This window comes from Hirundo rustica, chromosome 17 (genome assembly GCF_015227805.2).
Source record: "Hirundo rustica isolate bHirRus1 chromosome 17, bHirRus1.pri.v3, whole genome shotgun sequence".
Taxonomy (NCBI): Eukaryota; Metazoa; Chordata; class Aves; order Passeriformes; family Hirundinidae; genus Hirundo; species Hirundo rustica.
The window spans coordinates 3,290,180-3,317,069 of NC_053466.1; the positions used below are offsets into that span (position 1 = coordinate 3,290,180).

Sequence of the window (26,890 nt, forward strand, 5' to 3'; positions counted from 1 at the left end):
AAGACAAATTACTAGATGACCTTAGAGAAAAAAAATGTCTTTATTATTAACCAGTTTTTTTGCACTGGATTATGTGCCTATTGGCCCAGACCGCTAAATAACATCTACACAATGTTTCTTTCATGTTTCAATTGAAAATAACTGTACAAGGTTAAAGTACAAAAGTACACAAGACAGTGGACACGAAATATCCATGTATGAGTTCGTCCCATTACTGCTCGGTTTGAAAAGTAGAACTTTTAACTAAAAAATACTGTCCTCCTCTAGTTCTGTCAAGTTTAATGGAAGTGGGTATAACCTGATTACAACACTAACACCAGTATCACTAATCTGATATTTACAAAAAAAATTGTATTTTTCAATAAATTAAAGTCAATGCAACACCCATGCAAGCTAGAATGCTAGCTTTTTGGTGAACAAGGACCCAACATGTGAACAAGAACCTTCCACAGTCCCAAACTTGAAAACCAGCCTTTTTTTTTTGTTTTGTTTAGGATTTTTTTTTTTTCCATTTTTCAAACTGCATCCATTCCTCGCATGGAAGATGTGAAGCCCAATCCCATTCCTCTTTGCGTGTGAGTCTGTGATCTCGCCATTTCGTACTGTGCATCCAGATTTCTGAACACCTCCTCCTGCTGCTTCAGTGTTTTGTAACTCTCCTCATCCACGGAACTGCAGCCAGCTTCATCCTCGCTCTGGAAACACAACACAAACATCAGCTCTGGGCAAGTGAGGGTCACAGATTCTTACAAGAGAAAGAATTCAAGCGTTTGGGTTTATTGCTGCAACGTTCTTGTGCAGATTTTCTCTTCTCAAGAAACACAGAGGCCTTCACCCAGCTGCTATTTGAATTAAATTCAAGTTTAGATGCTGCTTCTGAACTTGATACCTAAAAGCTCTTGACTACATCAGGTTAACTTAAAATTTTACCGGTTAAGGTACACTAAAATAAAAAGTGAAATCGTTATCCTGTAATTAATCAACTTAATTACATATTCAGAATTCTTTACCTTAATGCCCATCAGTTTTCTGAATTTGACATTTTGGTCCTTGTTTCCAAAGTTTAGTTTTTCCCATATTTCCGCAGACTGTGATTTATCCTGTCCAGATTTAAAACAAAAAAGATGTGTCACCTTTTTACGTAAGATTCCATTGATAGCACAACAGAGCATCAAGCAAAGGAGCAGTGCTGAAGACAAACCCAGCTAATGTTCCCTTCCTTTGGCACTTCCAAAGGTCTGGAAGCCTGCCTGGAATTCAAGCTTGAAGTAAATGATGGAAAAATGAATTTGTTTATTGCAATTAATCAGTATACAGCACAATTGAGGAAGAACTGCCCAGAGAGCATTCAGGGCTCTCCTGCCCTCCCTTTTGTCTCCCACCATTGCCATGGAAACTGGTTTGTTTTCCACATCTTATGGAACACTCTGTACAGGTAAGGGAGCTTGTTGTGTAACTGCTGCAAGACGGAAACAAGCCGAACAAACACTTCTATACCAGAGTAACAAAAGACAGAAATACAAATATTAAAGTAGCCATTTTTTCCACAGTATCAGCAGGCAAAAGCTCTACTCAAATCCAGCAATATTCTGAAAAAGCAACTTCCACAGGTGCCTTTCTTACTTCACTAACTGCAAAGGCATTTGACACAGCACAGAAGCATGAAGGCTTTATTTGTATTTGTGACTTTTGTTAGGGTAAATATTGCATTACCCTGCTCCTGGAAAGTTACCAGCAAGGTGGACAGACGTGTCTTTGAAATTTGCAATTGGAGAGGACACAGCCACCACAGGAGAAATCTCTATAGTCCCAGGAGAGGTTATACATTCCACACCTTAGCCATCCCTTCCCAGAAAAGGGAGGCCATCTGGATTTGATGTTTAATTTCAAGTTGTAGGGAAACTCACAAAAGTAACGCTAAAATCCAACTATACCTCTTAAGCACTATGACATTTAGTTTCCTTCAGTCTTGTGTCACAACTATTTATCACTGAAGGACTAATTGTCCTAATCCTTTCACTCCTAAATTCAAAATATTCTGAGTTGGAAGGAACCCACACGGATCATCGAAGTCCAACTCCTAGTTTTACTGAAGTTTTACTTCAAGCCTGATATTAAAACTTACTAAGAGATATGAAAGCTGGAAATAACACTCATCAGCATCTTTAAACTGAGCGAAGACATTCCCTAACAAATTCATGAAGGTAAGAAAAGCCAACGTTACCCCTTCCTTTTTGCCTTGCCAAAGCATCTTCCGCTTTTTCTCTTGCTCGGCAAATTTCATGGGGTTCACTGCTGCTGGGTTGTAATAGCTGGGCACAGCTATGCCAGTCTCTGCCAGCGCCTTGGCCTGGAGCGCTGCCATCTGAGCTGCCATGGCGATCTGAGGGGTCACTTGTGTCCCTGACGCCAGCAGAGCGGCGACGTTGATGACAGAGCCTCCCGTGGCTGCAGCCGCTGAGGAACAAAGGGAACTTGCTAGAAAGAACTTCAGACTTTGGCAAAAAACCCCAACACAAACACACACACAAAACCCAACCAAAAAACCTGCCCCGGAACCAAAGAGAAAAGCCAAAGCCCTCAAACGCTTCCCTTCAATAGGAGTCAGAAGCGCACAGATGATAAATGTGTGATAAAATACATGTGATTTCTCAACTACGGAACCAGAAGTAGAACTAACGCACCTTGTGGTTCTAAATACCCCTGAGCAAGCAGCAGCCCAGTGGCCACCATGAAATCATTTAACAGCCCAACAGTTTTCTTGTACACTCAGCAAGTAAGAAGAAATCCCAATAATTTTTGTTTGGGGTTTTGTTTCTTATTTTTAATTTTGGTGTTTTAAACGTTTCCTAGTTCTCGTTGTCTTCATTATTAACAATTACATAAAGACAACCTGCCCAACTGTTGGATAAGACTGCAACACTCCTGTAACATAAGCCTATCTATCTTCCAACCATACTATTGCTCAGGAAAGAATCCAGTACACGTGCACTACCTGCAGCCATCTCCTGTTGCTTCTGTTTTTCAACCATTTCCTTCTCTCTCTGTTCTTGCAATTTCTTTGCTCTTTCCAGCCTAGAGGTACACGAAAATAAAAATATTTAGACATGCAAAATCAACATCAGGAGCTTATTCACGTCACATATCATTAAAATCACCACAATTTCTGACCTTCTGGCTAAGGCTTCCTGTGCATCCATAGCTGTGTTTCGGCCCCGGAAAGGTGGAGGGCTCGGACTCCGGCTGTGGCTCCTGCTGAACCTCCGGGGTTTTTCAATTCTTTTCTTTCTCTCTCTGTAACCAAATTTAACAGTTGCTAAAACAATGAAGGTACACGTGCAGCTTAATATTTCATAAAGTATTTGATCACAGCATTGAAAATTTGCTTTATGCTTTTGGAACTCTCAAGGAAAGCTTTCAGAGAGTTTGTACTACAACAGTCATCTTCTAACAACACAGAACTAAAACTGAAGATTTCCAGCTGTAACAAAATGTGCAGTCCTGGGGATTCATTTACCCTCTCATATTCAGTATTCAGAACAAATAGATCTGCTCTGGAGAGTCTAAATCCTAGGGAAAATCATCTAATTTCTGGTAAAAATTGCGAGACAACCTGAATGAATCAAGCTAAAAGAATGTTTTAAAGCCCTAAGAGACCTCAAAGCACTGTAATTATGTTAATAAGGAGCATTTTGAAGAGGCTCAATTTAAGAAGTGGAATAGTACTTCAGGAAATTACTGTTACTCTCCCCTCTGCATCCTCTTCCCTAAATGTGCTTTGAGGGAGTCTCCTAAGCTGAACATGGGATTTGTCTTGTGTTTCTCTTGGGAAGAGAGCTCTGAAGCATGAATTACCTGCAGCCTGACCATTTGAAAAGAACCCAGTTAAAGCATATTTTTAAGCAAAATACCAAAACATTCAGTTCAACTCTTCTTCAGTAACCTTCTCCCCATCTCCTTCCAAGCAGGAGTCATTCTTAGGACATCTGTATCTAATCCCATCTAAACAACAGCTACTCAAAACACATAAAAAATACTATTAGCAGTTCCCTGTGCCACGATCATCATATCTACAGTACATGAGATAAGTTTAGGCCTCTGACACTGGTGTTTCAAACAAAGAAGTCACTGACACTCTAAGTGCTCAACAAAACTTAATTTTCAGGAGTTATCACTCACACTTTTCCCAGATTTGCCATAACCACTATATTGAGATGCACAAAGGTGTTTCAGTAATTTTTTAACTCAAATGTTGTTATCACCAATTTGAGGCAACAGCTAACTGGGGATAATAGCTAACTTGACAACAGCCACTTTCCATGGCATTCAGATATTCTCCTTCTTCTGTTTGTAACCTGGGCAGCACCTACAAACATCATGAAATGCAGACTGAAGTTACAAAAAGATCCTTGTTTACATGACAAATCTGGTAGAATACAAAGGAGGCAGGACTTATCTTTTCAGAGAAGATGACAAGATGCAGATTCAGGCACTGGGAAGTGACAGATCTGCATTCCTGAGATAAGATGTAATGCATGTTTCAAAGATACCTTCATGTTTCCCGTGCTGACTATTGTTGTTTGGTCTTGTCTTTTGGTCTGTGATGCTTTACTGCACTGGTAAACATCAAGGAAATAAATATTTGAGCTTTTGTATTGAAGTATTTCCATTTGAAACAAGCAGCTGGATTCACGTTTTCCACCCAGCATTTAATCAGAGCCATGCCACTAAAGAATTGCCAGGGGCAAACCACAGGATTGGTTTAAACGCCCCTGAGGACAGATCACCTGAAAATCTGAGCTTGAAATTGTGCAAAGAACCACCAAGGGAAGGGTCAAGCTTTGCTATTTACAAATGCTTCTGTCACAGCCTGCTCACTGTAACATGAAAACCACATGTCAGGAATGAGGGAATTCCTTTCACAGGTGAGATTGCCACATCACATTCATCTGCCTTGTGCAGAGTTTGCCTTGAGGATTTGCCCCGTAAGTCACTTTCTTTTCCAGTCTTTGTCTGAGCTCTGAACTTGATGAAGTGTTCCAGCTCCAGATAAAAAAGACTGATGCCTCATTTACTTCCATTCTCTTAGATTTGTGAGATACAAACAGTACTTAAAAGAAAAGGATTCTTGCAGTATGTCCACCAGCATCCCACAAGGCCTGTTTCCAGTTGGAGAAATTCCTAAGCTATGACTATCCCTTACTTTTTTTCCTCCCATATTTGATGTTCTGCTTCAGGTAATTTGAATTCTACTGCAGAAGCCAAAATCTATTCCGGGATGTGAAATTTTCATGAAGCCATTACACACAATGTTCGAAGTGACTTTTAAACAGAGCACATTATCTACAGTAACTGAAAAAAATGGGGAGCTGAAGCCTCACACAACGTGTTAAATGGAGCTTAAATACCATTAAATGCAAGTAACATGTACCAACTGCAGACTCAGCTCTACTCACCCCAGCTCAGTGTTTGGTAGAAAGAGCATGTCAAAAATATGACACAAACCACGTAATTCAACTACTTCTTCAGAAAGGTAAGTCTTCTGAACAGTTTCACAAGGGATGTTGTAGCATTACACGACTGTGACTGTTAAGACTCCAATGTTCCACTGTAATGCTGAGTAGTCATAACCAGTCATAGAACAATTTAAAATATTCTGGTGAAAACACTATTAAGAGAACTGGAACAGTCGAAACTTTTTTGCAGCTCTGCAGGGACACTGATTTTCATTTAAACTACTTTCAACAAAACATCTGTAGCAGTCATTAAGTTGTATTACAGCTTCACCATTGAGAAAATCCTACAGGGTATTAAGAATGCAAAGGTGATAGAGACTCTATACCAAAATACCGTATGCATTATCAGTACTGAAAAACATTAACTTCTATTCAGTGATGAAAATGGCAACTCCAGCATATCCCAGGTGAGGTATGGAATCTCACCTCTGGCAAAGAGACCCAGACCAAGCCAGTATGTGTCTAGATCAAGTGCTTCTAGAAATTAAGGGAGAAATCAAAGCACTTGGGGAGAAAAAATAATGTGATAAATATTCTCAAGCTGAACTTAACAAAGAGGAGCTGGTAATCACTAACGCTGAAGTGTACATTCATATCAGAAATAATCCACCTGAACCAAAATTTACTTTAACACCACACCAACTGCCACTTGACAGAAAAATTAAGTTAACTTTATGGAGCTGATCAGAATTAGCTTCTGATATGTGTATATGCTCTGACAGCCAGTGATTCCCAGTTAAACTTTCCTTTCATTATATGTACACAAACTGAAGGGATAAATACAGCAGTCTGCCAGCCACACTACTATTGCTTAAACACAGCAAAGGGTCACATGAATTTTATTCTTCAGTTCTTCCCACTTAAATACTATTGCTAACAAGAAGTCACACTATGAAAAGCCAAGAGCTTGAGATGCTTCAGCTGTCTAGGCCAAACCACTCTCAGTACAGCTGTGAAAAAGCCAAACACACTTAACTGCACTGAACAGACATTAACTGGCAAACCCATCACATCAGCCCACCACAGAACATCCAACCAAACATCACCACACGTAAGGAAAGTAACACTTACCTGCTTCTGCTCCTAGTTCTGCTTTTACTTCTACTTCTATGTCTGTGTCTAGATCTTGATCTAGAGCGAGATCTGATCCGTCGCTTTCTCTCTCTGCTGCGGGATCGGGATTTTTTCCTATCACGACTTCTACTGCGATGACGTCTGAAACACACGCCCCGAATTCTTACACACGTTCTTGTGTTCAAACGCAGTTTGTACTTAAGGACTTACACACGGGTTTGTCACCACAGGGCAAAAATGCATCAGGCAGGGTGGGGAGACTGCAAACTACACATGGAAATACTCATGCCTTGAACAGGTTAAGCTGTAAGTCTAAGGGATGAAATGGGAAAGGAACCAACCCCCCCCACCAGCCACAACTGAGCTGCACGGTTTCTGTAAACAACCAAACTCATCAACACTGCTATTTTTAACTGTTAATTAAAAGTGCACACCTCAAAACAAGTACAAAGCTGAACTATTCTAGTGCAGGAGTCTTAAATCCAAGGAAACACAACCCTGCTCCTCTCCATGGTATTCCAAGACCTTTGGGAAGAGGTGCCCAAGTTCCAGCCTGTGAGTCACATCCAGTCCCTCAGCCTGTCATTAGCCAAAGCTTGTTCCTTGCTACCCTGTTTGTTGCATATCCCTCAGCTACAAAGGGAGAAGTTCTGCTGGCAGCAGCCTGCCTGTCCCAGGCAATTTTCCAACCCTCAGAACGTGCTGGGTGGGCTATCAGGCAAGGAGGATGGGCCAGCATTGCCTCTGAGAAAGCTCATGATTTAGCAGGTAAAGAGCCATGTCACTGTAAGGTGTATTTGCTCTCCTGTCACTGACAATAAGGTACATTTAATACTCTAATATTTTCTATACCCATTATAAACATGAGAGACATCCCTATATAAAGTCTTAGTGCTATTTTATACTTTGATTTCGAACCAATCTGCAAGAAAACTATCCACAAATGCACCCAGTGAAAACTGAAACATGCAATATAAACTGATGCTTTCCACTAGGTCAGGAATGGAACTCAGCTGTATTTCAGAACTCTGCAGTGATTCCAAACATGGCTTTTGGAAAACTCACACAATAATCACGTCTAACAACTTACCTTTCCCGAGACCTGGATCTGGAATGACTCCTCCCTCTGGACGACTTCCTCTCTTTGCGTTTATGCCTCTCTTCACCATTTTCAGATGAATTTAGGCTATCTCTTCCCTTGTCAGAAGAATGCTCTTTGTCATTGTGGTCTTCAGATTTGTGCTTCTTGGAGGACTTCTCTTTGGATTCATGTCTTCTTGCCTGTTTTAAGAAGAAGTTGGTTCTTTCAGGAAAATAGTGCAACAAAGAGAGTTAGTATGGGTATCAGAAGATAAAAATGCTAAGTTGTGATGCAACATTAGTAACCTTAGGAGTGCGACTCAATCATGAGCCACGGCTGCTTTACCTAATGCCACCAACTACCCAAAGTTGCAAAAGCACTCTAGCATTTTCCCCCTTTTCCCTCCTCCCACTGTCTATAAGGGATTTTTAAGGTATCCATCCAGGTATCTTTACAGTGTTTCCATATAAGACTCACAGCATTGTAACAAACAAAACTGTCATTTTCAGTTACTGTCTCCATTCCAAGCACTAAAGTACCTATCTTATAGAACCTGACAATTTATGAACATGATTATGCATATATATATAAACAGTTGCAGTGACTATTTAATATCTGCCTGAGCCTTCCATGTAGAAAGTTACTAAAATCCACACATAGTTCCAGCCAAACTATTTTGCTTTTAGAACCAAAAAAATTGTCTAGTCATCATTAGGTAATTATTTTCTAGAGCAAAACTCTCTTCAGTAACTTCCAACAGTTTTTACGAAGCAAAGTGATAATTTACATGGCTAACACCCCATTTTTAGTATTTCAAACGAACATGCATCACTCAGACTTCCCACAGTAGTTTTAAATTATAGATATGCTGCTCCACTATACCGCAATTCCTTCCTGCAGTGCCTCTTAAAAAAAAAAAAAAAAAAAAAAAAAGATTCCTTTTTATAGCTGCAATGCCAAAAATATTTAGCAAGGTCAGGCCTGATTTTTACCAGTGCTTTCCTTAGAGACTAAGTCGTGACATCAGCACCCTTTCTTAATATATCCAGTGTGTTTTGAAACCTTACTAGCACAAAAGCTTAGCCCACTTAAGTCTTGTGTTTAAATAATGTTCTGCTCAAGTCACAAACTAATCATGACACATTCCTTTTAGATAAACCCCAATCATTCAAAAGTTGTTTGGTTTTCTTGCTTATCTAAATCTATTATCATAAAACCTTTTCTTCCAAAAGAACTCTCTCTCAAAGGTCCGGAGCTGATGCTGTAATTGGTTTATACCCACTTGCCCGAGCCTATTTCTTTATTAATATGCATCCATTTCTAAATATATTTGATTATTGTTCTTCAAATGAACAAGAACACTAGATAATTTCTTGCCTTCACAGTATTTTATTCTTAGCTCCTTTATAATCAGTTGTTACATCTGAGGTTACCTGTACACTAATTTAGAGTACATATTTATAGAAATAGTTGTTCTCACATACATACTAAGAACAATTACTGATATTCAGCATTTACTATATACAGAGCTTAATCTTGCAAATGAATGACAATAGTACATCTACTGTGGGAGATCATTTCTCATCTGTTCACTCTGAAAAACTTGAAAGCTGCTAAATAAATTGTGTAAGATTAGATCCAACAGCCTGGCAAAGCACTGGACAGGATTCTAAACAGCTTTTTAATTATTAGAGTCTTAGATTTTTTTTTTTTTAAATTACATCTTTCAGACACACACTTAGTAATAAAACCACCATTATATCCCATAACGGATTTAAGATATTTTTAAGGGAAATATGAGTTTGAATGACTAATAGTTACCTTATCATGAAGTAGGCTTATAATTTTGCTATCTGAGTCTGCAGCGTCTTCAGTTCAGTCTCTTCGCGCATTAGCACGCTGAGTATGATTTATTATAGAAATGTTATCATGTGAGCTAAACAATATATTATTCAATTTCACAAAAACTCGCCTAGATTTTTCTTTCCTCCTTTTTTTTTTTTTTTTTTGCCTTTTTTTTTCCCTTTTTTTCTTTATTTTTTTTAACAGAGCTTCCATTGGAATGGGGGAAGAAGTTCCTGACCTGGGTTTGAAGTTAAAAAGAGCCTTATCTGTCCCAGCTTATTGCCCCACACAGCTTAAGCTTCTTTATGGCTTTTTCGATGCTCCTGCTTTGCTTGTTTCAGCTCTTCTCTGATGTGTGAGCCAGTTATTTTTAAGGCATTATTGATGCTGTCTCTTCTCACTCCCCTATATATCCACACACACACTTATTCATTTATTTTAAGAGACAGCACTCTGAATTTTTTGCTTCTACTGTCACATTTCCAGCTGACTCAGCTTGTTTGTCAAGCTATGGCAGCCCTTACAATTAAAGGATGCAATAAACAGAGCTCAGTCCGGTGGGAAATTACTTTTAATACACCTAAGTAGACAGGTATGCTATTATTCAGCCCTGAACACCGGCCAGGAACAAAGCCACCCAAGGCTTTTGGATAATGGAAGCTCTGTAAAAGTGATCAAGAACACCATTCTACTTCTCCACATGATCTCTCTCTTTTGGCTGTTTCCACAAAAATTAAAAGAAAAAATAAAAAGAAAAAAAAAAGAAAGAAATTAAGTTACTAGTTTCTGAAAGCACTTTCTATATAACTATTACCTTGTCAACATGATGGCTGCAATCATGCTTCACTATGAAAGGCTCGCCATATCCATTTTTAAGCTTAACATTTTCAATTTCTTGTACTTACCATAAAGTCATTTATATAAGTTTACACATATGTGCATTACTACAAGATACTTTTTAAGATGTACAATTACCTAAACGCTACAAAGTTTTAATTACCTCTTTGCTTCTGCTCCGGCTTCTGTGTTTTCTTCCTTCGGTATCTGTAGAAGAAAACATTTACTGTCATTTACCAAGATAAAGAGGAGATCACCTGGCTATAACCTTTCTAGCTCCTTTCAATTATTCCATCCCTTAATATCAAGATTTAATAAACAAAGAGCACTATTTGAGTATCCACTGCAGAGAGCAAACACTGGCTGACAGTCCCAGTGCTTTGCATTTATTTAAGCTCTGACAGTGAAAAACTAACCCACATCACACTCCAACCATGTTCTTCAGCCAGGTAACCTTATTCTTGTTACAACTACGCAAAAGCATCCCAGCCTACACTCACCTAACGAAAATGAAACAAAATGGGACAGTTTCCTGTTTGTGTGGTCTGGCCGTGTCCCCCTCCCTGATCCTCTCAACACTGATAAGACCTTTCCCCTCAGCAGTTTCAATGTTTAGGACACACCCCAGAAGTCAGCAGATCCCTTTTTTTCCCAGCTCAAACAAGTTACAAGTGCTAAGTCTCTCTATTTTTCTATTTTCTTCCAGCTCCACAAGCAATTTGCTTCCATCGAGACCATACCTGACTTCCGCCTTCTTTCCCTTGACCGTGAGCGTGATCTTGAGTAATGATGCTTTGACGTTCTGGGAGAACTGGAGGCATCTGATTGTTCCTTTTTCTTCTCTCTTTCTGGAGAGGATTTTTCTGGGACTACTCCATCTCGTTCCGTATCACTACCCTACACATGAGGACAGAATTTTTATGAAACAGAAGCTTAGGACTGAAAACCAAGAAAAAAACAATTTACCTCATGCTTTGTCTGAAGATACATCTAATTTTTTTTTTTTTGTAAAGACAATGTTCTGTTCACCCCATGCTTAGCCAATAGTTTTACAGACTTACAGTGAACTGTGTAACTGCATGAAGATTGATTTTTCAAGATTCTAATAAAGAAAACTGATATAAAGTTCACACTTTGCTTTCTCACTACGTTAAACTTTACTTTTCCCGTGTACTTCTGAGGGTATCAGCAACACCACACTCTGAGGCACAGTTTTCTCTAAATGGTGTTTGCAGATCAATCACTTTTTAGCATTTCCACGACCGGGATTACCTAGAGGTCAATGCTGTCCCAACAGATCTGAGGGACCTGACAAATCTGGGCATTACTGAGGCACAGCACAAAACCCACAGAGTGTTCTGAAGCATGGAATGAATTTTGAGGGGAAATGTAGTCAGGTGCATTGTGTTAGGATTAGACAGCTCACTCTGGAATGAGGGAACACCTCAACAGTATTTCTGCAAAAGTATTCGTGTGAGAGCACGCACGGGTCACTTACACCTGTTCCAAAATCCCATTTTTCTGCACTCCTTCTAAACTTTGATCTAGGAAGAATAAATCCAAAAACTGATTTCGTAAATCAAGATACTCTGTGACTCAATGAGTACAACTGGTGTGCCATGCACTGAAAGGAACAGAGAGGGAAAGCACACACTGAGAAGGTGAATGTGCTCTCATGAATGATTTCACAGGTTCACTGCTCCTGTTCTGATCTCCTCCGTGCCAGTCAGAATCAAACCTTCTGGACAACGTGGGGCTGCAGAAGATGTCACTAAGGACATCATTTAGCCCAGAACTGCTATTCAAGAAGTCAATTTCATGTAGCAGAGGACTTGAACCTGCAGTTTTCCACCAGCTGAGAAGTGGCAGAACAGTTTGCAAAATGAACAAGACACGGGAAAACCTCTCAAATGCTCATTTATACCCATTGCTTTGAAAACAAAGCAGCTTCTTTTTTTCAAACCACAAGAGATATTACAAATTGTCATTAATATACCACGTGCTAATGGCAGACTTTCTTCATTACATGTACAGGTAAATATCTGGATTTATAGTTCAGCTACTACTGTTTACATTTTGAAGTTACTTGAGAAGAGTGAGAATACCAGCTATGAGTGTTAATTAGCTGGCATTTAAAATGCACTATTCCAAGTGAAACTGAACCCACTGCCACATTTTCCGAGGCTACCAATCTCATTATTTACACAGTGCTGCTCATTAGTGCCCTTGTGCTCTGCACCTGAGGGAAATCTCTGCACTACAAAAAAAAAAAAAAAAAAAAAAAAAAAAAAAAAAAAAAAAAACCCAGCAATTAAAAACCTGACAGAATTCCCTGAGATTATTCTCAGCTCTCAGACTGGCCACAGGCTCAGTGTTACCTTGAATAAGCCCCTCACCGACACTTTTAGAGGAATCTCTAAATATAGTAGCAGTATCTTTAATCTAAATGCAAACCCAAAGGAAATAATCGAAGTCCTTTTACAGAAAAATGTATCTTATTCTTATCAGGGTTAAGTTATAGAACATAAATAAATAACTTTTTAAAGAATTCATTTTCTCCAGAAGTTTACAGTCCCCCTGTTCTCTTTCACCACTGATCAAACTTTCAAGACAACAACTTTAACAGATTAGACACTGCAAAATGCTTCAAGTCAGTTTAAAAAAAAGTTTTATCACTTTCAAGCCCTGTTTGTTTGGTTTTTTTTTATTTTGGAGGATTTTTTTACACTCATAACTATTTAACGACTTTAGAAAAAAATTAACCACATCAAGTTAAGTCTCTGATAACTCTTACTGATTCTTCAAACCAATTAGAGGCGAAAATACCTTTGCACACTACCAGATCACAGATTTTTTTCCGGGAAAATAAAGCTACATTTAGACCCTGCTTGAAGATGAGGGGCAGCGGTAGCTACAGCAGAGGCGCTTCCCATCGACATTAACCATAAAAAGCAGGATGGGAGTGAGTTAATTGAATGCAAAGAAGCCTGTGACCAAACACAAACGAAGAGGGCGAAGAAAAGCACAGAAACGAAAATTTAACATGGCACAGCACCAGGTCGCTCCCCTCACATGCAAGCTTCGCCCCACAGTTCCCATGAGAAACGCCAGTATAACCACAGCACTTCTCCCCAAAGCCATGGAACCACCAGGGCTCAGTCCCAGAGAGTCTTCTCCTCTCTCCAAGCCCCGAGGAACGGAACAGAAACTTCTGGAGACGGAGATTGAGGCGGTGGGAGCAGCGCGGCCGTCCCTCCCCGAGCCCATCATGGCGCCGCAGCCCAAGGCGCGGCGGGCGCCATTTTGTGCCTCCGCGCACACGGCTCCCGACCCGGCCCTCCCCGGCTCTGCCCCCCCCCAGCTCCTTCCCCGCCACTCCCGCCCCAAAACCCCGGCAGCGACCGCCGCTCACCGCCATCACCGAGCGCCCGGGCCGCCGCCGCCGCCCCTCAGCAACGTCCTCGCAGGACTCGACCTCCCTCGGCTGCGCGGCCACAGCGATCGCGCACGGCCCCGCCCGCCCTCACTGCGGGTGCCCGGATGTGGCGCTGGGGGGGGAGCGCGGGGGAGCGCGGTGCATTGTGGGGCGGGGTGGCGCGTTCGCCTTCGAGGAGGTTTGGCCGCCGTCGCGACCCGTTGAGCCTGTCCCGGCTCCCGCCAAATTGAAACCCAGCAGCGGTGAAGGGGCGCGGTCAGGGGAGCCGGGACCCCGAGGGCACGGGAGTGTCACCGGTGAGGGGATCGGGGGGACCCCGAGGGCACGGGAGTGTCACCGGTGAGGGGACCGGGGGGACCCCGAGGGCGCGGGAGTGTCACCGGTGAGGGGATCGGGGGGACCCCGAGGGCGCGGGAGTGTCACCGGTGAGGGGATCGGGGGGACCGTGTGGGCAGGGCTCCCTCTGGAAATAGGGATGTCACCAGCCGCAGGGAGCGATGGGGGTCCCTGTGAGCAGGGTTCGTCACCCCTGCCAGGGGCATTGGTTCCCTGAGGGCAGGGCATCGGTGTCCCTGCGAGCAGGGGATGTTCGCAGCATGATGAGGACACTGACAGTGAATTTAGTTGGTGAAATCTGTTCCTCCCAGCTGCCTTCATCCAGGCCGAGATCTACACTGGCTCACTTGGTTTTAAACACGCTGTTTATCCTTCCGAGGCTTCTTGTACAGCCCTTCCTCCTGGCACGGTGTCCCCATACAGTAATCAAACCAGTAACTTGTCTGTGAGCGTGTAACTTTTTAGAGCTGTCTGCTCTACAAGATGTTCCTGAAATGTTTATTTTATCCAAGGCAAAGATGTGGAACGATGTCGAGCTCCTGCTGAACGATGACACCGGGCAGCTCCCTGTGGGGTTGGGACAGGAGTGTGGCACCGCCTTGTACCAGGTGGATTCACTGCTGCAAATCACATCTTCAGAGAAGGTACAACCCATCAAAGCTGTGTTTTTGTCTTTCTTAATAATAACCTGGGCTTCTTTGTCGTGTTTCCTGAAGTGTTCCTGTGTGAAACAACCTTCTCCTTCCCAGGTCTCTGTGAACCCCCAGCTCCATGCATGCAGCTCCAGGGATGGCAGCATCATTGTTGTGGACAGATCTGTGGCACTTCTGGACAGCACTGGGCTGTCTCTGCTGATGCACATTCAGTTTGGTGAGTGTTTTTCCTTTGGAATTCCACTTGGCAAGGGAAAACTGGCTTTTAAAATACCTAGGTTTGTACAGGAGTACATAGCAAGTGTCTGACCAGCCTGTAAAGGAAAGCTTTATAACAAGTACCTAAGTAATGAAGAGCAATTTTGGCATCTGAACACAATTAAATATTTCAGTACAATTTAATTAGAACCTTTTCTAAATTTTTACTGAAACAGGAATACTGAAACCACTCCCTCTAGGCCTCTTCCTGTATTTCATTTCATTAGAATCACTTTTTTCGAAGAAATCTGGGACACTGTATTGTCCAGTTCTTGTGTTAATATTTATTCATAAAACTCCCCACGCTTCTTAATATCTGACATTTTGCCATCAACTTTTCAGATACTAACGTGGATGTCGTGGGCATGTGTCAAGACAAACAATTCCTTGTGGTTGGCGAGAGAAGTGGCAGTTTGCATCTTATCCACATCCCGTCAAAACAAACCTTGCTAACAAAGGTAACTTTTCTACTTAATTTTGCTGAGAACCACTTTTTCTCAGACTTTATTGAGAGGTTTTTTTTAATCATTCTTCCAAATACCAAAGTTTAAACAGCCTTGTGTTTTTGACCACGTATTCTAACCAAACAGAGAAATGGGCACTTCTGTTCCCATGAGTAATGAATAAGGAAAATCTGTTTAGGAATGGCATGCATAAACAAGAACCTTCATGAAAAATAAAGTTTAAAGTTTGAACTGATAATCAATATTTTTCTGTGTGTGAAAGAATAATATTCTTTATGCTGTTTCTATTTCAGGTTTTGGCTGAACAATCTACAAGTGAAAAGACTTACTTAAATCTCTTTTTTGTTAAAGATAATGCAGATGCAGGTAAGAACTGGATGGGTTTTTTCCTCCCCCTTTGTCTGAATTTTTGTAATTTTGTTCCCCTTTAATAGCACTCAGGGAAAGAGGTTACAAAATAAGTAATACAGAAAAGCATAAAGAAAACTGAATTTTATGTGCACAATGCAAAGTAGTCTAAGATTCTTTATCTCATTAATTATTTCACAAATGCCATAGGAAACAAACATTCAGAACTCAATACCTCTTTCTTTTGAGACTCTGCTAAACATATGAAAATGCCTAAAAAGGAAGAATTCCTTCTCTCTTCTTCTGTCAGACTTCAGTAGTTCTGTTCCATAATATAATTCTATTGTGACTGAGCAGGGCTCCAGCTGAATAGAATATATTATTCTGCTCCAAGTTGGAAATGGCAAATTTTTTGTTTGAAATACTCTTGGTCAGATGATTTTTTCGGGTCAGTTATTTCACTGTCCTTTTTATAAGCAAATCTTCTCTCTACTTGCTGTTGAATACTTCAGTTTGAAATATTTCTGTTGGGTTTTTTTTAGGTGTTTATCACATGTTTATTCTCACAAGCAATGGATGTTTCTGCATTATGTGTGTCCCGCTTGGTAAAACACAGGAAGGTAGGATAAGCTACAAACCCCTTGGGATTTCACTGGAACAGGGAGACCTGCACTCAAAACCTTCTTCTGTGCCATTCTAAAATTTTGAAAAAGTTTATTTAACACTGATTTTATATTTTTTTTTTTTAATATTTAGCAATTGAGAAGACGGACATGACTACAGCAAAGCAAGTAAGAAACACCTGCAAAACTGATAAAACTGTTGAAAGTGCAGAGTTTGTAACCAAACTTTGCTCTCTACATTCCACTGATTTTTTTTTACCAGTTCATTATTCCACCTCTTTGCTTTGATTGTTACTTTTTTTTTGCACGTTTAGAAATGAGCAGAGATTTTTTCTGCTTGTTCTATAAACAACTCTTTTTCTCCCCCTGTTGTTGACATCCCCTTCCTCTCCCACCCCACAAGTTACAAGGACAGATAAAGACAGCTTTCATTGCCACGGGAGAGCATCACAGCCTGGGTTGTCGGGATTTTGTGGTCAGCAACTCAGTGAACAAAATCCATTTGATAATCGGGGTAAGCACGAAGAACGTGATCATAACACATCATTTTATCTGCTCAGCAATGGCATTTTCGGTTCTGCAGCACAATTTCTCTCCAGCCGCTTGAAAAAGAAGCTCATCAGCTTTTTTGCCCTGTTCTGCCTTTCGTTTCCTTCGCTGTTAATTTAAAGGTTGTCGCTTGTGCAGCTTTTCTCATAAGGAAATAGCTGCTGTCATTTCCAAAATCACTTTGTTGTGATGGATGAAGGGAAAATCTTTTCACCCTGAGTTTAGTAAATCACCAGTTCCTGGTCTCTGCAGGCTGGATTGTTTGTACATACTATCCTTGAGCTCACAGACAACACCAGAGCTAGCAAGAATCTTCCAAATCAGGTTCTCATTCAACAGGGCCTGCTAAAAAGAACGAGGTCTAATTCAACATAGCTTTTAAGCCTGAATTAAGTACAGGAACTAATAAAGAAATTAAAATGCAGACATGCTTTGCAATGTAATTTGGGACTTCAAACAAGTTCTCTGAGTTTATTTTTTGAAGCCTGTTGAATTCAATGGGATTTTCCTCAGTGGGTCCAGTGTAATTTTATTCAGCTTTTATGTTCTATGAGAATGGAAAGTGGATATTTTGAAATACTGTTTTTCAAAGAGCCAAAAACTGCTGGGTGTAACAATCACCGTATCAAAGGTGAAAGAAGAAGGGGAAAGGTTAAATTAAAAATAAAGAAATCAATGTATTTTTCTGACCATCAGGAGAGGAATAAAGTTAAAATTAGTTTTGCAGCTTTCCAAGTTAAAGATCAACTGTAGAAGCAGAAGTGTCAGTGGTCAAATATCTCCTGTCTAACCCCATTTTACTTTGCCTCTCCTCACAGGGTAGAGGTGATTATGTGCTCTCCAAATGGGAGGTGGACCCCAGCAATGCCCTGGTGTCTGCTCAAAGTTTTGCTGATTCAAGTCTGATCCAAGGTAAAGAAGGTTTCCTCTTTTTGTAGACAAGTGTGGATTTCACATTTAATTGCAGAACGTACTAATTTTCTGTTATTTCATTGTTTTTGATAAATTCGCGTGTCCAAAACAGAGCATTTTTGTAAAGGTGCAGCCAAAATGTTCAAAATTGCAGTTTAACTTACATAAACCACAATTCCCTTTTAGCTAAACTTTGCACAGTCCTAGGAAATTCCATGTGGTTAAACCACGAGGTCCCCAACACTTGGTTGTGTGTTTGAATATGTTTTTGCTTCTGATACATACCTCAAGAAAAACAATGAATTTATGTGACTATTAATATTTTTTAGGTGCTGCAAAACTTCAAGTCCTTGACAATCAGCTGTTTGTTTTGGATACAGAGGTATGGGTAATGATTTGGTTTAATCTTCACTTTGCAATGTTTTTGAACCAGCTTATAAACATTTTTTAAGGTTTAAAGTGACATTTCTGTAAAATGAAGGTGCTTATTTTATATCAAGAGCATCTTGATCTTGCTGTGTTGTGGGGTTTTTTTAATTCTACTCCTATTCATTATTTAAACCACAAAATGTAATCTTTTGCTCAAAAACTGTCTTCTATGAGGAAAACATGAAATAATTTCTGATTTTTTTTTTTTTTAATCCAGAACATCCTGAGCACGTGGGATATTTATTCTCTCACTCTAATTTGGGATTGGCCTTTAATACATATTGAAGAATTTCTTCTCACCACTGAGTCAGATTCCTCTCAAGTCACGTGGTAAGTGAAGTGTTACAGCACCAATCCTGAGAAGTGAGAAGTTGTTCTGGTGCTGTGATTTCTATGAAATATCATTATTTTGGCCCAGGCGCTGGTGCAAACCTCGTTAGAAATCCCTTTCCTTAAAAATTAAGATTAAACAGAATGTGTGGAAAAAGTGCAACTGCTGCTCAAAAGTGTGAGAAAGTGCCAGAAACTGTACAGCTATATAATAAAATATAAATATAAATGGACTTTTAAATGTATTTGTTGTCATGGAATGCAAAATTTTCTAAAACACAGAAGCAAGAATATTTCAGTTTTAACCTAAGAGTCATGCAGCAAATTTTGCTTTCTTTTATCTCTTTCTAATTCATTAGGCAAGGGCTTGCCAATGTGAAACTGATTGTGATGACAATGCCAGATGACAAACAGGTATCAGCTCCTTATCTCTGTTCTGTTCCTTAATTGGGATTTTGCAATTGCTCATGGGGGAAAAAAGAGGGAGAGGGATGGAGGTGGCAAAATTTGGGGCACAGAGAATTCTGAGGAGCCTAAAGTCCAAACCGAGATGTGGCCATCTACTTCTCAGGGTCTAGCAAGTGAGAGCTGCTGGGATTCCTGTGGTGGTGACCAGGCTGTCCCTGGCTGGGGATGGTTTTTATGGATGGTTTGGGGTTTATTTGTTTGGTTTTTCAAGGTAGGCAGACAAGGAAGAGCAGCAAAATTTACTATCTTACACCCCTTCACAGATTTCTTTAGAACAATCTCTCTGCTGCCTTCAGCATCTGCCCCCAGGTACAGTCAGTGCAGTCAACTGAAATAAAATAGGATGATCATCATGCAATGTTAAAAATTAGATTAAACCTGTTGAATTATATATAATAGGCCTGGAGAGAGAGAGAGGGAGGCAACACCTGAAGCTTCATTAAACTTCCTCAAACTGGAGATCTGCATTCCATTAGAAGTCCTACAAATAATTCCATAAGAACTCAGAAATGATTCTGCAAATATCAATCTCTCACTAGTGTAAGAGAAAAACGTAATTCTGGCTTTGTTCTCTCCCTTTTGTTTTTTTACAGATGAGAAGCCTAATGGTTTTTGCATTGCCCACTATGCAACAGCTCTATTCTCTGGAAGTGTCTCTTGTTTCTTCCCTTGTTCAAAGTGGCATTTGCGCAGTAGGTTTTGATGATTTCTTTTTGCTCTTTGAAGAAATATAGTTGTCTTAATATGTGTAAATATGAAAGAGGGCACTGTGTTATTCTTGTTAGGATTGAACCAATTTCTGCTAGAAACTGTGCAGGAACCATACAAAGAAAGATGAAGTGATGTCCCCAAAGGACAGAGAAAAATAGCCTATTATGAAGCAAACTGAACAATTTAAATTTAGTCTGAGGTCTCTTGCGCTATTTAATAGCACTGCCAGTTGTTCCAGCTAAAAACTGAGGGAAGTTTTTTTAAGTTCTCTTAGCATAGAAAAGATGCTCTGGATTTATTTGGAATTTCTTTTGTTTCACCTGATGGTTTTTCTGTCATTGCACGCTACAGGATACAATATACTTCTTGGAAGGAATTCATGAAAAGCATCAGATGTAAGATAACGTTTTGTTTGTAACTAGCTCATTATTATATAAAAAAGGCAAATTATTTCCACGTAGAGCTGATAAATTCACATACATCCCTCTCATCCTCAGGCCCTCTGAAGAGCCAGTTTCTATAGTGGTGATGAGAAGTTTAACTGAAGCCTTGCCAGAAAACAGGTACTGTCAAACTGTGAAAAGCCATTGTATTATATAAATTTTTAATATCTGGACTTACATTGAAGTCCTTTATTTTATTTCATCCCTAGACTAAGTCGTTTACTGCACAAACACAAATTCACTGAAGCAGAGAATTTTGCTATTCAGTTTGGGCTGGATGTTGAGGTGAGTTGTTCATTCATGATAATAAACACATTTGAGTTTAATAACTGAGATGATGAGTAAGGTTCTTGCCCTATACTCCAACAGAAAATATTAAAAATATTATAAATATTACCGAGGCAATGGGATGTTACCTTATAAAACAACTCACCATAATTGTATTATTTTTTTTCAAACAGCTTGTATACAAAGTAAAAGCAAATACTATTTTAGAGAAACTGGCTGCAGCTTCTCTTGGGAGTTATGGCCAGGAAGCTTTGCTGGATCTTGGCAATGAAGCCAAGGAAAATTTGCAAAAAATTCAGGTTTGTTTTTATTTCTACCCTCTTTCCCTGCCAAAGCAATTCAAATTACAAAGGATCTTGGAATTGATTGCAGTTGTTTCCCTATGCAAACAGGACAGCCAGTTTGTTGTGAATTACTGCATCAATGCTCCATGGCCACTGTATGAAACCACTCGAGAAATGCTGAATTATGCTAAAGTCAGAGTAAGGGGTTTATTTGTTTCTACTTCTTCTACTCTTCAACTTCTATTTTACCATTCTGTACAACTTGAGAGGAGCACAAACCAGTTACAGTCATTCCAAAAGGCAAAAGGAAAGGCATTATAAATCCTATGTAGGAAGAAGCAGCAAGTCTTGTTCCAGCCTTGCTTAAGGACAAAAAAGAACTCACAGTTTTATTTTTGCATCAGAAAGCAGGGTTTAGTTTTCAGTAGCAGTTTTTTTAAGTACCTTTAAAATATTAATCTGCAAACTCAAGCTCAAAGTAGGTCACCTTTTTTATTTTCTTTGTTTTAGTCTCATCAAACAGAACCAGAGAGATAACACATTATCTGTCTGATCCTCCATCCATGCAGAAATCCAACTAGATTAGACTGGATCAGGTTAGATCCAATCTAACACTGTAAAACCTCCATCTTCAGAAGTCCTGACCTTCTGCTCATGTCTTTACTGCGCTCACAGTCCTGTCTGGCATGTTCTGAGCTGTCAGCCAAACCCTTTCATGTCCTTTTTTTTTTTTCAGATCTTGAAGAAAGATAATAGAACCAATGCTCCACCATCTGATGGGGCTCCTGTATCCATAGCTGAGGTGAGGACAAATTCCTTGGATCTGCAGCACCATATAAACAATTGCAATGTGCAGTTTTACAAACTCTAAATTCAAATTATAACTGTAAACTGCTGAATTTTTTAAAAGTCTAAACAAAATGGTATTTTATAGTATGAAAAGAGAACCACAGTAATGACAGATTCAGAAATAAGCCATTCCTTCAGTCATTGAAAGGTTCAGTGGCAGATGCTCCATAAATTTAAGGCAGACCCTTTCTTAAAGTACTTGTAGGTGTTTCATTTTGTTTCTTGTTTAGTGCTGTTGTAAACTGGCCTCATCTGCCTTCAAGGAGAATCAGTGCTCTGACAATGTAATGTAACAATGTAAAGCCAAATATTAACCTTAAATCTCCTCTGCATTCAGGTATTGAGAGCTCAGGCAAGGCTTACAACATTCTGTGAAGCTTTTGGACTAGAGAAATTCAGGTTTGTTTCTGCTTAAGATTTAAAGGAAATGTAATTAATTGTGATTGAGCCTGTACCACTGAAATGAAGATTTTTTTTGTTTTTTAATATGGGTTCATTAAACTTCAAGCTCTTCCTTCTCTGCCTGAAGTTTCCTATCCTGTACTGTGGAGAAGGGAGAATGCAGAGATGTCTTATCCTGTGAAAACACAGATTATCTGTTGCACAAACACTTAAAAAGATTTTTTTTGTTGTTCAGTAGTATAGGAGGGATTGTGATTTTATACAAACACAAACTCCCATCCCTGTTGTTTCTTACAACCTCCAGCAGTAGGTAGAAAAGCTTTGGAGTTCTCCCCCCAATTCCTTTGATAATGATGTTTAACAAATCTTCTCTTTCCCCTCTCACTTTCAGTGGCATTGCTTGGACAGAATTCCTGAATAACGAGGACGTGTTCAAGATTATTGTTGTTCAGCTGGAGGAAGGAAATTTGGCTTGTGCACAGTACCTCTGGCTTAGGCATCAGGTGAGCTGGCACAGACATCTCTGGGATTTATGGAGGGGGTTAAATCTCTCCAGTTTTCCAGCCTAATTTCACAGGGGGTGTTACAAAACAGCTCCTCAGAGAAGCAAAGGTCCATGGCAGGATCTCATCAATTACCACATTAATTACCTGTTCACCTGGATGCTTAGGAGGCTGAACTTCTTATTGATTTAGGAATAAACTGGTATTTCTGATGTCAGAATTCATATTTCTAAGTCAAGGCAATTTGATTTATTCTGCCGTGCTTGTAGTCTTCCATTCACTTTCTTGCAAGCACAGCTCTCAGAATTCTCAAGTGGGCATTTGCTGTCTACCTTAAAAATCCTTTAAAATTATCACACAGACTCTTTACTCTGAATGACACATTTAAAATAGTGCATGTGTGCTGTTACTTTGTTTTTTAGTGCAGGACTTTCAGTTCCTTGCCTGTTGTTTTCTCAACAAGACAGAACTATAGAACAAGTCTGAAAGTAATAGAACAGTGATTTGTAAAGAAATCCCTTCAATCAGATCTTTTTTTAAGAAGACTGAGCTCTAGTTCTACTGAACAGAGCTATTTATTGCTTTTCTGTCTATGACTACTGAGATTATCTCTGTATTTGTGAAATTTACTGGTTCTTCCTATTAGTGAAACAGCTGTAGGGAGTATCAGATGAACATATCCATGGGGCTGTAATTGTTCTGGTTTCATATTTTAGGCTGATTTTGAAAGCAGCTTTGATGAGAAAATGCTGAAGGATTTGCTCAATGCCATCCATTTCACTGCTCCTTTGAAAGAACTTTGTGTGTGGCTTCAAAATTTTGTGATCCCCTTCTCAAGGAGGGTTGTGCCAGACGGACAGGTGAGACTGACTTAAGAACTGTAAAATGTCATTTTCTCAGACTGAGATGATTTTACTGTCAGACCTCCAGACTTCTGAATGTCAGGAGCTTGTTCCTCTGTCCTTGAAATGGATTCTTTTCCCTAGCGTTTATATTTGAAATGATTTCTTTTTGAAAGGAGTTTCTAATGGCAAATTTTGCTTTGTTAGATAGCATAACTCTACTTGTAACTGTTTGGTTTTTTTTCCAGAAAATATTAGCAAATTGGCTGGAGCAAGCTGCTCGAAACCTTGAATTAACTGACAAGGTAAATCACACTGCAGAGACTCAGCATATCTTGTATTTCTAGATGTATAATACAGTTTGCTAATACCAATTATTTTGGACAGGTAAACTGGCCTGAAAACGGACTCCAAGTGGCAGAGGTTTTTTTTACAAGTAAAAATCAAGGTGAACTGGGAGTGACAGCTTTTGGCAAGTGGACTCCTTTGGTAAGAAATGTAACAAATACAAGAACTCGCTGCTGAGAGACTTCAAACAGATGCTGTGTGCTAGAGCTGGAGTGGATGATAAATAGCTCACTGTTGGTTTTGGTGAAGATTGACTTAATTCCATGAAAGGAAAGAACCAAGTTCTAATTTTTTTTGCGTTTAAAGATTTTAAAGAAGTTGATGACTGCCTCTTAGTGGTTTTGTCCCCTAACATTTCACCTCTCGACGCTGTTTCAGAGGTGTGGCGACTGTGAAGAGATACAGAGGTTAAAGAAGCTGGTAAATGATTTACAAGAATTGAGAAATCTGTACCGAAAATACAACTGCAGGCTGGCATTCTGCGATTTTGAAAAGGTAACCCTGCAGACACTTGAAAAAGTGCATTTCAGTTTCTTCTGAAAAAGAGAAGAATCTTCCAGCGTGTAATTTAAAATCAGACAAAAGAGGAATCCTGATGGATGTTGGTTAAATTTCCACTCATAAGCTGCTGAGACTCTTTGATAAGTTGTGTTACAAATTTTCTTTCAACTCAGATTATAAATATAAGACACTGTGAGAAGGTGTGGCTCAAACTCCATGGTTTGCAAGTCATTACAGATCATCCACTGTGGAACAAGGGTACAAGTGAACAAGAAAAGCTTTGTAAATTAAAAGGTTTATTTGAGCCAAAGAGGGATTCCTGCTCTGGAAATCTTTCAGCTGATTTCAGTGGCCTCTGGGTGTTGGATTCTGTATCAGAGATGTAAATGGCCTTGCACTGACACGTGTGATGTTCTAACACGAGCTTTTCCCACTTGCTGCCCAGGAAAATGCAGCCACCATTGTGTTCCGCATGCTGGATAAAATTTTGGCACCAGAGCTCGTCCCATCAATTTTGGAGAAGTTTATAAAACCCTACCTGTGTGAACACAACCTACAAAAAGATGAGCTGTTTCTGCAGTATGTCAAGGTATCAATATTTTCTTCCTTTTGAAGAAAGCTATTTCAGCATTAGGAAGCAGAAACAAGTCTAATGAACATTTGAATTGACAGCTGAATTTTAGGCCCAGCTTTTAGATTAATCCTATCTATTGCTGTCAATTAACTTAATTAATACTATTTTAGTTATGAAACAATCCCTTAATGCCCAGAAAACTTTACATTTTTGTTCCTGTTTTAAGATACTCCTGTCTTTTCTGATTTCAAGTGTTCCAATCACCTTTTCCAAACACACAGGATTTGCTGGAGCGTTGCAGGACACGATCTATTTCAGTGTTTGAAACTGCCTGGGAGGCCAAGGCAGTGGCTGTCATTGGCTGCATCTCTGACACAGATGTAAGTATGTTTGATGAGAGGCATCAAGTGACTCCAACGCATCAGTTCAGAGCAAAACGTGACTTTCACATAATCCTCTGAGGACATTTTTAATGGGTGCTACGAGGAGAAAATAGTGTTGTCTTCTTATTCTGTTTTAGTCATCTCCCCTGTGATATTTTTTGAGGATATAATTGTAGCTGTGATGTCACCACACGGAAAACTCCCCCATTTTTTAATAAGTATTGGATCACAGTGCCATAAATGACGGCAAGCATTTTCTAACTGAACTTCACACGTCACATGATGACAACAAATGCCCTTTATGCAGGTGCAGATTGGGCAAGGAGACAAAATACTTGCCTAGAGGGCTCAGTCACACGTGAACAATACTTCAGGGGACTTCTTTGAACCTTATTTGGAAAAGTGAGCTGTTTGTGTCGCTTTTGCAGCTGAAATTCGATGCGGTCCTGCAGATAATGCACGGAGCTGTGGTGCCGTGGTGTGCAGCAGTGGAGCAGCTGGTCAGGCAGCACCTGGAAATGCGTCACGTCAAGTAAGGGCATCCACAGGCTACCCCTGCCTGGGAAATCCTGTGTGTCTGATTTGATGATGAAACCCTGTAACTGGGGCTAATAAAGGAATTCATTTGTCCCCAGAGTGAAGTTACTGCAGGAAAGTTACCGGCTGATGGAGATGAAGAAGCTTTTGAGAGCCTATGGGATAAGGGATACCAATCTTTTAAAGGACAAGCAGATGATAATGGTGAGTTACCAAGACTTGAGATTTCTCCAAAGGTCACAGTGAACAGTAATTAGTGATTTTTTTTTTTTTTTTTAACCGTTTGGGTTGGTTTTTTTTTAAACACCTCCCCTTCATTAGGAGAAGACATGAATATTTCTGGAGAAGTTCCTCAATATCCTGAGGAACCAGACAAATTTCAGAGTTCCCAGGCTAATTCAGTCCCCAAGTTACACTTCAGCCAGCTTTTCTCTTAGTTTGAAGCTTCCAGGTCACTTCCTTAATAAAAACCAAACAATTCCATTGGAAAAGTACAAACTTAATTCCTTTTATCCTGCACATCACCAAACAGAAATCCATTTCTGTTTTCTTCTTACAGAGGCTTGTGAGATACATTCTCAAACAAGATACCCCTACTTGCTTGGAGGATGCCTTGAAAATTGTGGAAGCCTACATGCTGCCCACTGGGGAAGTCTATTTCCTGAGGATGATGGACCTGATTGACAAAGAAAGGGTAGGGAAATAATTCATGGCAGTTGATCCTGAATTTACACACCCTGAGGCCTCTTGACAAAAGAGCTGTATTGCTGAAATCTCCTTCAAAGCAGTTTGCATATGTATTTTTAATCCAAATTATTAAACTGACACCTAGCTGCCTATGTTTAGCATTGAAAATGAGTTCTTTGTCAGAGTTTTATCCTTTTGTGGCAGAATTAGGGTGAAAGCTATGACCTGCAATACACCAGGTGAGTCTCTACACATTTTCACGTATTGTTTTTGCTTCCCCTCGTGGCCATTGTGCAGCCGTTGCAGCAGATCAAGAATGTACACAAAACTCAGCTTTTCCAAAAGGAAATGCCCTTTCCTTTTTATCATTTCTGTTCTA

General features: G+C 39.9%; 2 protein-coding genes across 7 annotated transcripts in view; one reads left to right on the top strand and one right to left on the bottom strand.

The window, feature by feature from the left end:
- Nucleotides 1-21: 21 nt before the first annotated feature.
- On the bottom strand, nucleotides 22-13,899 carry RSRC2 (arginine and serine rich coiled-coil 2). 2 transcript variants are annotated; one of them, XM_040080824.1, is made up of 10 exons: nucleotides 13,766-13,899; nucleotides 11,094-11,250; nucleotides 10,517-10,560; nucleotides 7,681-7,871; nucleotides 6,588-6,731; nucleotides 3,172-3,294; nucleotides 2,996-3,075; nucleotides 2,225-2,457; nucleotides 1,011-1,100; nucleotides 22-695 (listed from the first exon to the last, which is right to left on the bottom strand). In XM_040080824.1, the coding sequence occupies exons 1-10, from the start codon at nucleotides 13,769-13,771 to the stop codon at nucleotides 516-518; spliced, it is 1,248 nt and encodes a 415-aa protein (XP_039936758.1). In that variant the 5' UTR covers nucleotides 13,772-13,899; the 3' UTR covers nucleotides 22-515. The 2 variants fall into 2 exon arrangements, with proteins under 2 accessions (XP_039936758.1, XP_039936759.1); XM_040080825.1 differs by lacking the exon at nucleotides 13,766-13,899 and adding an exon at nucleotides 9,493-9,570 and having other exon boundaries at nucleotides 7,681-7,893; nucleotides 11,094-11,185.
- A 47-nt stretch (nucleotides 13,900-13,946) lies between these two features.
- Nucleotides 13,947-26,890, top strand: part of KNTC1 (kinetochore associated 1) — a 31,533-nt gene continuing 18,589 nt past the window's right edge. The window contains exons 1-30 of one of the 5 annotated variants that reach the window (XM_040080628.2): nucleotides 13,947-14,085; nucleotides 14,638-14,769; nucleotides 14,875-14,995; nucleotides 15,379-15,494; nucleotides 15,794-15,866; nucleotides 16,391-16,468; nucleotides 16,605-16,639; nucleotides 16,875-16,985; nucleotides 17,839-17,932; nucleotides 18,262-18,314; nucleotides 18,579-18,691; nucleotides 19,051-19,105; nucleotides 19,753-19,851; nucleotides 20,222-20,265; nucleotides 20,368-20,433; nucleotides 20,523-20,598; nucleotides 20,775-20,900; nucleotides 20,994-21,083; nucleotides 21,622-21,687; nucleotides 22,072-22,133; nucleotides 22,528-22,639; nucleotides 23,356-23,499; nucleotides 23,730-23,786; nucleotides 23,869-23,970; nucleotides 24,208-24,324; nucleotides 24,776-24,919; nucleotides 25,186-25,284; nucleotides 25,716-25,819; nucleotides 25,923-26,028; nucleotides 26,384-26,518. In XM_040080628.2, the coding sequence (XP_039936562.1) occupies nucleotides 14,644-14,769; nucleotides 14,875-14,995; nucleotides 15,379-15,494; nucleotides 15,794-15,866; nucleotides 16,391-16,468; nucleotides 16,605-16,639; nucleotides 16,875-16,985; nucleotides 17,839-17,932; nucleotides 18,262-18,314; nucleotides 18,579-18,691; nucleotides 19,051-19,105; nucleotides 19,753-19,851; nucleotides 20,222-20,265; nucleotides 20,368-20,433; nucleotides 20,523-20,598; nucleotides 20,775-20,900; nucleotides 20,994-21,083; nucleotides 21,622-21,687; nucleotides 22,072-22,133; nucleotides 22,528-22,639; nucleotides 23,356-23,499; nucleotides 23,730-23,786; nucleotides 23,869-23,970; nucleotides 24,208-24,324; nucleotides 24,776-24,919; nucleotides 25,186-25,284; nucleotides 25,716-25,819; nucleotides 25,923-26,028; nucleotides 26,384-26,518 (2,724 nt within the window). In that variant the 5' untranslated portion in view covers nucleotides 13,947-14,085; nucleotides 14,638-14,643. Of the gene's footprint in view, nucleotides 14,129-14,637; nucleotides 14,770-14,874; nucleotides 14,996-15,378; nucleotides 15,495-15,793; nucleotides 15,867-16,390; nucleotides 16,469-16,604; nucleotides 16,640-16,874; nucleotides 16,986-17,838; nucleotides 17,933-18,261; nucleotides 18,315-18,578; nucleotides 18,692-19,050; nucleotides 19,106-19,752; nucleotides 19,852-20,221; nucleotides 20,266-20,367; nucleotides 20,434-20,522; nucleotides 20,599-20,774; nucleotides 20,901-20,993; nucleotides 21,084-21,621; nucleotides 21,688-22,071; nucleotides 22,134-22,527; nucleotides 22,640-23,355; nucleotides 23,500-23,729; nucleotides 23,787-23,868; nucleotides 23,971-24,207; nucleotides 24,325-24,775; nucleotides 24,920-25,185; nucleotides 25,285-25,715; nucleotides 25,820-25,922; nucleotides 26,029-26,383; nucleotides 26,519-26,890 lie in introns of all 5 variants that reach the window. The other 4 variants (XM_040080630.2, XM_040080629.1, XM_040080631.1 and 1 more) reach the window with 4 other exon arrangements.

Bases quoted from the DNA above. Each gene is read 5' to 3' on its own strand.
- RSRC2 (XM_040080824.1), bottom strand. The intron at 1,101-2,224 runs GTAACGTTGGCT...AAATCTGGACAG, and splicing joins GGCAAGGCAAAAAGGAAGGG to GATAAATCACAGTCTGCGGA. The intron at 696-1,010 runs GTAAAGAATTCT...TTGTGTTTCCAG, and splicing joins GAAAACTGATGGGCATTAAG to AGCGAGGATGAAGCTGGCTG.